Here is a 12851-nt window from a genome sequence, read left to right on the forward strand (position 1 = left end):
TTCCTTCCAATACCTCTCTGTAATCAAAATGACAGCTGATACAGTACACGAGAAAATTTTGGTATACCGTATATGTGACTTTGATTGAATCTTTTGCATAATTATTCACAGTGTACATTGAACAAGATTCAAAATATAATTATAATAGCAGAGACTTCTGATGTACATATATAAAAGACATGGCAGGGTAAAAAGAGGACAGACAAGCTTCTCTTTGAAACCCGAAAACTGAAATTCTACCCACCAACTGCAGCAATTTGAGGAGAAACAAACTTGACAGGTCTTGGAGCAGAGAATCGCATTGGCATCATCATCAAAGGAGGGGGCCTCTGTTTCCGCCCATTCATCATCAATTCATCAGAACTACTATTGTTCAAGGAAATCCTTCTCCCCTTCAATGGAGAAACCAATCGATTCGCCAACCTTGAAGGCGAAAGCGATCTCCTCCACTTGGATGCCATTGATGAAGACGGCTTAGGTGGTGATTTCCTACTCAAAGGTGTAGTCTTTGTAGCAGGGGAAAAAGAATTCAAACCCTTATGTGGGCTTTTGATTTTCACAGGGGACTTAACCAAAAACTTGTGAGGAGTTTCTTTCTTCTTAGAAATTAAAGGAGATTTAGTCTTGCAAAATTGCTGATTTTTTGAAGGGGGTGATGAATGAAACAGAGGATTTGGAAAAAGCACGGTCTTTTTAGCCCAAGGTTTATGCTTTGGTGATACTCTATTTGCCATATACCTCATGCTACTACTATTCCCATCGTTTTTTCTCTCAACTGATCTTTTCTCAGGGGAAACCTTGAAATTGATCTTGGATCGAGCTCGTCGAAGAGCCGGGGTTCCTGATTCTGCTCGAATAATCCGGAACTGATGCTGCTTTTCTCTCTTCCTTCGAGTTTCGAGGGGGGTCTTTTCTGAATTTGGTTTCTGTTTCCTAGGCAAAGGAGTTTTTGGATCATCAATATTAGAGTTTCCCATAATTTCTCTTGTGACTTTACTTGCTTGGAGGATTTCTGCAACTGTTTCTCCTACTAACATTGCTGATAATGACATTCTTCTCCATTCCCCTGCCACACTTACTGGTAATTTCGCAACTGGTGATTTCTTTGATGCATTCTTTCTAATTCTACACATTTCAGAAATTACTCATTAATATCAACAGTAAAAATTTGGACCCTGAACATTTCACATTGTCAAATGTTTCAGCAAAATTGAGACCAAAAAAAGTGATTTACCTCATAGATTCTTGCTTGCATCTAAGACTAGTCTTCAAGTAAACTTTGGTACTGCGAGGGCTAAGTTTAACACCAGCAACTACTTTGTTTCCTCCTGTTACTGTACATTGAAGTTCTTGTAATCTTGCCATACATTGATCCACCTTCCAAAATCGATCCGAAAAGAAATGTTAGAAGATTCAGAAATAATCACTATAAGCATATTGTAAAACAAACAATAATAGAACTTATTGGTGATCAAATCAAATAATTTATGAATGGACCAGCAAAACGTGTACCTTCTTAACGGTTTCTCTGATAAGAGTAGGGCTGAAGGGAGGAGCTGTCATCATCTTCGTCGATTTCGCTGGCGTTCTTGCCACCTTTTTCATTCCAAAAATATAACAAGGGTCACTCTAAGATGAAAAATGGAACAGCCAATCTAGAGCTAAAGACTTGAGTTTGAAGAAAAAGAAACTGGGGGTTTGAGGTGGGAGGAGTAACGGTCCTTTTCTTTCTTTAAGGTTTCAACGGTCAAGTTTTTGAATTAATTTTGGGGGTTGGAGAGTGGTTATTTGTCAACCACTCTTAGCTAAAATAGAAACTACTAGGTGTATATTTATTTTAATCTTGAGTGTTGGCTGTAGGTGACACTGGATCCTATATTATCGCCGTCAATTACTCAATTTGCTTACTGTCTGGTGCAATGCCATTCTATTTACGACTTCTATCTTAAACCTAGTACATCCAAGACTATTTTCTTATTCATTGCGACTTTTGTCTTAAACCTGGTACATCCAAGTCTACTTTCTTATTCATTGCGAAGGTTGCGCAATGTGAAGGAGCTCTAAATAAGAAAAGGGTATCAATAGTCTTGAGTAATACCATGCCAAGTGTATAATGAACTAGTTATTAGACCGGGTAAGAAAAAAATTTCATTTATTAGTATAATAGTTTATGATAATAACACTAAATACAACTTAGTCCAATGGTTAAGATTAAGACTTTAGTATATGTATTTCAGGTCTCGGAATCAAACCATATATTACGCAATTTAATATATGTATATAGATGTATCCCCGACTAATAGTCAGACATTATTTTACCTGAAATTTGTGGCTGTTATCATCAACAGGTACTGCTTGGGACACATTCGAAAATCGAGTTGCATCAGTAGAATTTGCACTTCTTTTCCCTCTTTCTGAAAATTGAAGACAATTCTGATATCAGTGATAATTCACTAGGACAGATTTACATTTACCTCTTTCTCATTCCTAATAATTTTTGTCCAAACATGAATACAAACATTTGACAAAGATACATTATTTTTACAAATTTAACAACAAAATGAGTTGTATAACTTCTTTTAACTCTATTATCATATTATCAATCTTCTTTGAATTTATAAATAAACCAAACACTGCAGAATTTGTCACTTTGAATCAAATCAGAAGATAGAAGGCCTTGAACTATAAAGAAGAAGAAACACAAAATTCCAACAAAAGAAAGATCGTAAAAAGTTGGTAAGTTAAGAAGAGAAAATTAGTGGGCTGACCTTCCATTTTCATGAAATTGCTTATGCTGTTTTAGAGCTGAATAGCATAGATTGAGAGAGAGAGAGAGAGCTGTGGATGAGATAGATAGAGGAGGTATCAAACTCTCAAACGGTCAGAAAAAAGGTGTAAGCTAAATAAGGGACTTTAAAGTTTTTAAATTGATTTTTTAACGGCTATTTTTATAATTACTTGGGAAGGTCCGTCTATTGACTTTTTGGGCTTTTTCACGTACTAGACCCGGATGTGTTATGGTTTTTGGTTGATCAGTCCAAATGTCGAATAGCAATACATATTTCCCTCAACTAATTTATTTAGCGGTAGTTTGGTTTACATGAGAAGTCAAATTCCCATAAAATTACAATCCATAATAAATTACTTAATCAATTCATGAAAAGCCTAACTAATTTGGTTGACAATGAGGGAATGAAATTCCCATGGGAATTTCTAATTACCTAGGGGGACTTAGGTAAGTAAATTCCTCCATTTTACGGGAACTCAAAATTCCTAGGATTTTGTAATTCTTTCATTTTGTTATTTTGTTGCCAATCAAACAACTTGCCAATTTTTCAATTCCTAAAAATTTCTATTTCTCTTGTTTTCTCATATCAACTGAACAACCACTTAATAATCTCAATATGTCAATGATAATAGATGTGTAGTGTCATCTTTAGTATTATGTGTTACAAGCCTAACACTCTATATCAAGTGGTGTCTAATGGTTTTATAAAGTGGTCATTCAATCTTCCTTCCGACTTTTTAGTTGTAACTACATTTACTAATATTGTAATGTAAAACGATAATATTAAATACAACTTAGTCTAGTGGTTAAAATTAGGGGTAGCAGTGGGGCGGGGATGGGGATTAAAATCGTACCTGCAATGGGTGGTGGAGGGGCGTGGATTTTATGTTATATCCGTCCTATCCCCGCCCGCCCCGCAAAATTATTAATAAGATTTTATTTATATACTTATATTATTAATAATTTTATTTTGCAAAATATAAATATGTAGTATATGATGCGGGTACGAATCGGCTGTGGATACCTATGAGGAAGGTGGTGCCGGTACGGAGTGGGTGCGGGTACCAATGCGGGTGGTGGGGTGGAGATGAGTTTAAATACGTACCTGGTGGGGAAGAGATGAGTCTGGGAACTTTCCCCCCGCAATGGGTGGTGCGACGGGGATGAGGACTTTATGCGGGGTGCGGGTATGGAGGTACCATCCTTCGCACCATCCCCGCCCAATTGCCATCCCTAATTAAAACTTTAGTATATGAACTTGAGGTCATGGGATCAAAACCTATACTATGCAATTATTAATTTTTTTATTGTACATGGATTACATGAACTTAGAGAGAGCGCCACGGATACCGTTCCTTATTTAAGAACGCCTTTTAATATATTTATATATAGATATTTTGGCTTTTATGATTCCTAATTCACAATTTTAACCATTTATATTTTAGTTATCTGCTATAATAAACAATAAATGATATCTGAAAATTATAAATTTTTATGTATTTATATATTAGCGGGGAAAAATGCGGTCAAAGTTATGATATCAATAATGAAAAATTCAAAATATTTACAAAATGGAGTTTGATCAATGGGGACCATGAGAATGAAAATTAAGGAACTATTTTGTACAAAAAAAAAAAAAAGGTAATGTAGTAGGCTTGGGCCAGGTCGCTACAACAGGTGATCCCAACCCAACTAAGCCTATTCCCCTTCCCTCCGGGCTCCATAGTCCAACCTTGTTAGGATTGAATCATTGAACCTGGAGTTGTACCTTGGAAGACAAAAGGTACAACAACTAAAACAAAGCTTAAAACTAAACATGACTTTAAAGACCCAGAAAGGTGACTATGATTTCAGACATACAGGAGTAGTGAGACATGTGTATTACTCTCTCTGTTTCAAATTATAAATCCCCGCAACATCTTTGGGAGAGGAATGGAACCTAACCACCCCGAACTTGGCCTCGATCCGGATGTAGCCCGAAGGGTGAACCGGGTGCAAACACCAAAAAACCTTTACACATATTAAGAATTTAGTTAGTTTTAGTTAGATTTGCATAGAATAAAAGTTATCATTAAATATTGTATTGATAATAGAAAATAATCTATAATCTTATTTTGATAGTATAAAGTTGTATTTAATTTTACATTAGTAATGTAAAATGTCTTATATTTTGAAACAAAAACTTTTAACTAAAATGCCTTATAATTTGAAAAAGAGTGAGTAGTGTATAGGCATGAGTCATGACGGAATATATACATGCAACATAGGAGTAAGGAGAGAATGTGAATACTGCGTTTTGCCAATTATGTCAGGTGAGTAATATTTCTGCCAAGTGCGCCACAAACATATTCGTAAATTTAAGCAAAGTTTGCAATGTCTACTTCATACATTGACTTCATAAGGCACTCCCTAATCATTTCTTCATTTTCTTGCTTCAAGATGATGTTTAAGCAAGAAAATCCAGTATTACCTAATTTGCTAAATCCCCGTGAACTGCAATCCAAATAAAGATGAAGTTGATATGCAAGTGGTACCCTCTTAGGCTACTTGAATAACACTAGGATGTGAATTGCATTTCCATACATATTCTTGAACTGAAATTAGGTAACAACTCGAATCACAAAAATGACGAGCTTTGCAAGTATTTCTAAAACTTCCTCTAAGTTGATTGCAAGCAATCAGTGGCTTCAAGTTGAATCTCCTCTTCATTCGGGCCCATGTAATACAAAATAAACCTCTTATCTGGTTTGTATCCTTCATCTGCCATATGCAGAAACAACTCCGCGATGGCAGCATAAATGGTCTCGGTTTGTGGATGCATCTGATCACACACGACGAAGCTATGAACCTTCCTATCAACCTCAATCCAGCTTATGCCAGTTTCCTTGGATAAGCCCACCTCTTTCATTCTCTTAATAGTTCTTGCTCTGTCTCTCCATCTCGCTTCACATGAATATATATTCGCCAACTGTACATAAGAAGCAGGGTTTTCGGGTTCTAAAAGAAGCAACTGATCAGCAGCATATTTACCCAGTTCAGAATCCCCACGGATGGCACAAGCACCAAGCAAGGCTTGCCATACCAAAATTCCAGGCTTCACTGGCAAATTGTCTACAAAAGTCTTAGCTTCGCTAAGAAGCCCTGCTCTCCCTAACATATCAACGACACAAGCATAATGCTCCATTCTTGGATTAATGTGACGAAATTTGCTCATTGATTCTAAAAACTCCATGCCTTTATCAATTAGGCCCACATGGCTGCAAGCATGGAGCAATGATATGAATGTAACATCGGTAGGCTCTACCCCTTCCAACAACATTTCTTCATACAATTGAATGGCTTTCAGTCCATCGCCATGACGAGCGAAGGCTGCTATTATAGAGTTCCAAGAGACTGAGTTTCTCTGAGGCATCCTTCTGAAAGCTTTTATTGACTCCTCCAAGTTCCCACACTTGGAATACATGTTAATGAGGCCATTGCTAACAAAAAGATTAGGACCAAATCTCTTTTTAATGACCAAAGAATGAATCTGCTGGCCAAAAGCCAAAGAAGTATCTGTACCAAACACACCAAGAATAGCAGAAACCATATTCGGATCAATGTCAATTCCTGATTTCACCATTTTGATAAAAATTTGGATGGCTTCTTCTTCAAGACCGTTTTGAGCAAAACCCACAAGCACAACGGTCATGGAAACCTCATCAAGTTTATCCGCAGAGTAAAAAATCTGTAAGGCCTCTTCCATGCTTCCACATTTAGAGTACATATCCATCAATGCACTCTCAATACAGAAATCGGAATGAAATCCCTCTTTCAACACTAACCCATGGATTTGCTTCCCTTGTTTTAGAACCTGTAAACTAGCACAGGCTGACAGCAAACTCGAATACGTCAAAGAATTCGGTTCCACCAATCCGCCACGCATCTTGCTAAACACATTCAAACTATCCTCACAAAGTCCATTTTGCACAAGCCCAGATACCACAGCAGTCCAAGTAACAACATTCCGCTCACCCATTTCATTAAAAACTTGCTCTCCAGAACCAGAACACCCGCATTTGAAATACGACGTTATCAAAGCATTCCCCACAGTAATCTCACCATCATAACCACTTAAAATCACCAACCCATGAATCATTTTACTCACCCTAAGAAAACCCAACCCATCACAAGATGACAAAACAGTAGTGAAAGTGGCTTGATCAATTAAACCAGCACCCAATTTAACCACCTCTCTGAAATACTTAAACCCAATTTCAAACTTCCCATTACTCAAAAACCCTGAAATCACTGAATTCCATGTGACAGAATCTTTCATGGGCATTTCATCAAACACCTTAAGTGCATCACCTATTGCCTGGGTTTTAGCATACATAGAAAGCAGAGAATTCCATACAATGACCACGGTTCGAGGATCATTGCAATTTCTAGGGTTGTAATAATAGTGATGTTTTATGATTGAAGAGTGAAGAGATGAACCCAGATTGAGATTTCCTTCTCTTCCGCATTTGGAGAGAAGGCGGCTTATTTGAATATGGCTGAGAACATATGGAGTGAGGTTCAGATATGGTGAAGTTGTGAGATTTCTGGTGAAAGATGAGAGAGTAGAATACAGAGGATGGAGGAGAGAGATCAGATTGTGAGAAATCCATCTGGGTTTCATCCATGTAGCCACTGAATTTGATTATTCTCCTCGCAATTTTGAATTTGGGGGGAAGGAGAACATGGGCGTTGATGTGGAATAGTTTGCGGTCTTAAAGGAATTAGTTATTGGGTTTGGGCGATGCTGGAGACTTTTTTGGTGCAATTGTCGTGTTATGTGGCGATACAATTATACAATGGAGAATGATAGAGTTATTCTAAGGATAGGTTATCCTCGTGAAAGAGATAGAGAGAAAGTATAATAAATGCAATAGTTGTATGGATATTTTCTCTCTCCAAAATATTGAATTGAATAAATGAATATTTAGTTTCTCTTTATGTCTCTCATGAGGGTAGCCTACCCTCATGGTCACCCAAACATTTTCCTTATACAATCTCTCACAGCTCCGGGAAAATAGGGGAGATTTTGGTAATTAATGAAAAATAAATAAATAAAAATATTTTGATTCATTGAGAATGTTTTGATTGTACCATACGGTTGTAGAGGATATTTTCTGCGGGCTATTTAATAAGGCAAGATGATGTATTATTTAGTGATTGACATTTTGTCAAAAGTAGAAGTGGACAAGTGATAGCTTGGTGGTTGGAGAGCTTAAGACCTCTTACAAATATTTATTAAATGTCTGCATAATCTCTATTATATAAGGGAAGAGGGGAACTATGGTGTCCTCTTTTGAACTGACTATTTTGCCCCCCTTCCCTTTCTAAATTACAAAAGGAATCTCAAAATTAGAATCGGGACTCAAAAAACTACCGAAAATTAATTTAACACTCACTCACAAATCACTCACAAATCACTTAAAAGAAGAAATTTTACAAATCACTCATAATTAAGAAAATCATGCTATAAAAATCACGCAAATCGCTCAAATAATCAGGAAACTTTATTAAAACTTAAAATTAACATACAAAGTAAAACTAATAACTAGAACGTCAATACATACAAAAACGTTTACTACAAAATTTACTTACAAATCACTGTTCTCAAGAACCATTCACAATTACATACACAAAAGTTACATATAACACAAATTTGAGAAAAGCATAGGATTTTGACGCATATCACACATTCATCCATCGGCAATTTGCGAACTTCGAAAAGGTAATAATTCTTTTAACCTTCAAAATTATTTCACATAAGTTGAAATAAACAATAGCAAATTAGTTGACTGTTATGTAGTTAAAAAAATGGAGATGACAACAATGAGTTCAAAAGGGCTTTTATACAATTAGACTTAAATTTAATTCATTTTCATATAAAACAAATTTAGTTTTTTTCTAAAAAAAATGCCAATATTAAAATTTTTGCCCATAACTTTTGCAAAAAATCCATGTTCAGTAAATTTTGAAAAACAAAACAATATCAAACTTTTTGCGAACAATTTTTGCAAAAATCCATTTTCAAAAAAAAAAAAACTAAATTCATTTGCGAAAAGTAACGATTTTTGTTTTTCTACAAAAAAAAATACAATATCAAATTGTGTATGATAAAAAATCAAAATTTCATTTCAAATATAATTGAAGCTCAAAGTGTTAAAATTTAGAAAAGGACAAAAATTAAAACGATGAAAATTTTTAAATATCAATGTGTGCAAACTTAATTTAGAAGTTAGACAAGGAAAAAACCCTGAGGTGTATTTGTAGTGAAATATAATTTAGAAGTTAGACAGGAAAAAATATTATTTACTTTTTATAGTGTTTCCTATATATAATTAAATTTTACTTAATTTGGACCTATCTCTTTCTATTATATAATAACGATTAATTATCAAGGTAAAAAGGTTTATGTAAATTATCATTCAAGAATTAAAGTACAACATATCTCTATTATATAAGGGAGGGAGGGGGGCTATGGCGTCCCCGAATGAAGAGACTATTTTACCCCTTTTCCTTTGTAAATTACAAATCCACTTAAAAACCAAAGGGAGATTTAAATAAAAATACTGGAAATAAAATTATAACAATCATTCACAAGTCAACTTAAACCATAGAATTGCATATTTTACATTATACAAATCACCCGAATGATGAAACTTTACAAAAACAAAAAATTAACTTACAAACTACAACCAATATACTACAGTCAATACATACTCACAAAAATTTGACTTGAAATCCAAGTGTCCACTTTCTTCACAATATATGAAGTAGTGTACTTAATTTAAAAATCAACTAAAAAATTATAATATTAGAAATCATAGATAAATTGAATAAAATTTCTATTTTGTTCATAGAATTTTGACCTTGAGAAGTAAAAAAAGAAAAGAGACTGGTGAGAAATTTAAGTGACAGAGACTAAACCAATTAAATTTTGTAACTAAAAATAATTATACTTTGTTTGTCTAATGTTCAAATTTTGACTTTTACATAAGTCGAAAAAAATCGAGTTCATGTCTTGAAAAGAATTCAAGCACGCATCGCGTGCAAAAAATGCTAGTAGAAGAGTATTCAAAGAAATGGCTTAAATTTGTACATGAAGTTTGCAAAACTAGCTAAAGTTAATAAGTTAGTTAAAAGATGTGGCTAATGTTAATAAGTAAGTTGCAATTGTGAAAGGTAATTGAATTTTATATCGAATATACGAAACTGACATTTCTCGCTGAAAGGGTGATGAAAGCTAGAGGTGTTCAAATGGTCAGTCGGGTCACCTAAAAAAAGTTTCACCCATATGTCGGGTCGGGTCAAACTTCGCGTCCGTTTTCGTACCCAAAGCCCGCTATTTCGGATAAAATACAACGGCCTTCTAGGGCCAAAATCGGATCGAGCAAATTTTAAACTAAAAATCATTTCCGAGTTGCCTAAAACCCATCCCTAAAAAAATCTAGGTTTGGCTATACTTGATCAGCTCTATTAAAAGCTAAAAGTTTTAAGTTACCAAGCCTTATAAGCTCAGTTTTCCATACAATTTACAACGTCAACTTGCCAATTTCAATCTTGCTTTAACATGATCGATAAAATGTGATGTAACCCTAATGTTATTTTCGATTCAAAGTTTTTAAAGTTCTTATAGAGGTGATCAATATTGACCTAGCACAGTTCGAAAATTAATGGGGTTTGGTCATAATATTTCTACCCGCAATTAGGGTCCAACATGCCCTGAATTTTGCGCAAAAAAATGGCTCATGGACAACCTAAAAATTTTAAGCTAAATATCGATCACGTCAGAATTAATAGGTTTTGGTGCGAGAAATTGGCCCGAGGCTTGACTAGGCCCAACCCGACCCACTTGATATAGAGTGTAGACTTGTAGCAAATAATACTAAAGATGGCAATGCGCTAAGCTAGCCCGAACACAGCGTGATCTAGGCATAAGTCATGCCTAACTACTCGTGCATGACACAATATTGTGTGTAGTGGTGCGTATATCTGGATGCAAAAGCAAGACACTATATGAAGCAAGAATTTCGACACAATATAACACGACAAAATCATGATATTCAAGCCAGATAGGTAGGCACAAAGGTATTATACGATGACTATATAGACTATATTTGTCCGTGCATGGGCCTTAGTTTTTGAATCTGCTCGACACATGCAGAGTCTACCACACCGCGCTCTGGCTAACTTTTTGGCCCATCATGGCCTAGTGCCATCATTATCACCCTACACATAGATGTATCAAACAGGTTGTGTTCGGGTCATATATAAATGGGTTGAGATACACAACACAAATACGACATGTTTAATAAGCAGGTCAAGAATTTAAAACACGACGGAATTATTAAACGAATAACACAAACCTACCCATGTTAACCTATTTAGCTAATATCCTCTATTTTTTTTTGTCGTTACTCTTAACTAGCTTTATAAACTTCTTAGTCAGATTATACCATACACTTCTAAGAAAAAGGAAAATTAAACCTAAAAGTCACTCATAGTTAATTTAAGATGAGTTAATGGATAAAGTATAGAACAATCCAAACAATACTATCGTTCTCATTATACGTCCAGTATAATCCTTTCTAATGCATGTTTGTGCATTACCAATTTAATATTTCATATTCATAATCAAATTAGATATGGTTAACAAACATAACATAAACACAAATTAATAGAACAAACGGTTATTTTTAATATGAAATTAGATAAATTCAAGCCTACATTCTCCAACAAGCTTATTTCATCTCATTGTAACCCAACACAATCATTGGACATTTCGCACAAACTTAGGGGGCGTTTGGTTGGGGGTTTTTAGGAAAGGGTAAGAGAATCAAATAGGTCGATTCCCTTACTTGTTGTTTGTTAACACATTTTAATCATTCCCTTTACCCTCCTCATTACCCCAAAGTCCTCTACTTCCATTACCCATCCCCCCTAAGGTTTCACCCCTTTCCCTTCTCTATCCATGGTCACCTTGACCAATGGTTGACCACCACCACAACCACCACAACCACCCCCAGACATTGTACACCACCCAACCACTGACCCACCATCTTAGCCACCGTCACCGCCACACCAACTACCGTCACCGTCACACCAACCACCGTCACCGCCACACCAACCACCGCCACCGCCAAACCACCGGAAAAAAATCCACCACATGCACCCATAAACCCATCACCACTTCCTCCCAAACAACACAACCACCCAAAATCCACCAACAACACTTGAAAACCCAGAAGCCTAAAAACTTGAAAGAAAAAAAATTCAAGAGTAAGAATGGATGAATACTTCTCTTATCATAATTATGGCTTTAAGGGTCAAATTCGGCCATGAAAACTTTAGATCTGAAGCTTTTATGGTTGAATTTGACCTTTAAAATCTCAAATTTCTCCTTCAATGGTGGTAGAAAAAGAAAAGAAAAGGAGACGATGGTTACTTGCGGTGGTGGGGGTCGGTAATTTCGCGGTGGTGTGGACGGTGGTTATTAACAACAGTGAGGTGGCAGAGGCGAGGGAGGGGGTAACGTAGGTGGAGGTGGTTCTTGGAGAGAGAGGGAGGGGAACATGGTGGAGGTGGTGAGAAGTTGAAGATGAGTTTTTTTATCCCAAACAGCCTTTTTAATCAAAGGGTTTTCCTTTCCATTCTCCTTGTTTCTCTTTCTTATACCCTTACCTTTTCCCCTATCTAAACCAAACACCCCCTTAGTCTTCTCTTCTCTTCTCTTCCTTCGTTTCCCTTTGAATCTCAAACTACAACAAACAATTTTTAAAAATAACTCTGACCATCTTACAAAATGGATCAAACTAGGTACTTAACAAATTAAAGGATGTGATTACCGAATGAAATAAATTAGTCACTAAAAAGATTAAACTGGTCACTGAAAAGAATAAATTACTCATTGTATTCAGAAAGGTGGTCTATTTTCTATTTTTCTCCTTAATATTGGCCTTCGACCGTTGTCTAATTTATAAACTAAAAATAGGCGGTCTCTTACAACACCAATCGTAACACAAGTTGG

General features: G+C 35.7%; 2 protein-coding genes across 2 annotated transcripts; both read right to left on the reverse strand.

Annotated features, from left to right (window-relative positions):
- Window positions 1–117: 117 nt before the first annotated feature.
- Window positions 118–3010, reverse strand: LOC104890842 (probable microtubule-binding protein TANGLED). Its single transcript, XM_010676451.2, has 5 exons — window positions 2769–3010; window positions 2320–2414; window positions 1513–1596; window positions 1235–1377; window positions 118–1125 (listed from the first exon to the last, which is right to left on the reverse strand). Exons 1-5 carry the CDS (start codon window positions 2779–2781, stop codon window positions 237–239), a joined length of 1224 nt encoding a protein of 407 aa, XP_010674753.1. The 5' UTR covers window positions 2782–3010; the 3' UTR covers window positions 118–236.
- Window positions 3011–5058: 2048 nt separating this feature from the next.
- Window positions 5059–7776, reverse strand: LOC104890841 (pentatricopeptide repeat-containing protein At3g05340). The gene has a single exon (XM_010676449.4). The coding sequence runs from the start codon at window positions 7449–7451 to the stop codon at window positions 5448–5450; it is 2004 nt and encodes a 667-aa protein (XP_010674751.1). The 5' UTR covers window positions 7452–7776; the 3' UTR covers window positions 5059–5447.
- Window positions 7777–12851: the final 5075 nt, after the last annotated feature.

Source organism: Beta vulgaris, chromosome 4, assembly GCF_026745355.1.
Source record: "Beta vulgaris subsp. vulgaris cultivar EL10 chromosome 4, EL10.2, whole genome shotgun sequence".
In the NCBI taxonomy this organism is placed as follows: Eukaryota; Viridiplantae; Streptophyta; class Magnoliopsida; order Caryophyllales; family Amaranthaceae; genus Beta; species Beta vulgaris.

Bases quoted from the DNA above. Each gene is read 5' to 3' on its own strand.
- LOC104890841 (XM_010676449.4), bottom strand. From the start codon at position 7,451: ATGAAACCCAGATGGATTTCTCACAATCTGATCTCTCTCCTCCATCCT.
- LOC104890842 (XM_010676451.2), bottom strand. The intron at 1,597-2,319 runs GTAAAATAATGT...GGAATGAAAAAG, and splicing joins ATAACAGCCACAAATTTCAG to GTGGCAAGAACGCCAGCGAA. The intron at 1,126-1,234 runs GTAAATCACTTT...TGAAATGTGTAG, and splicing joins TGCAAGCAAGAATCTATGAG to AATTAGAAAGAATGCATCAA.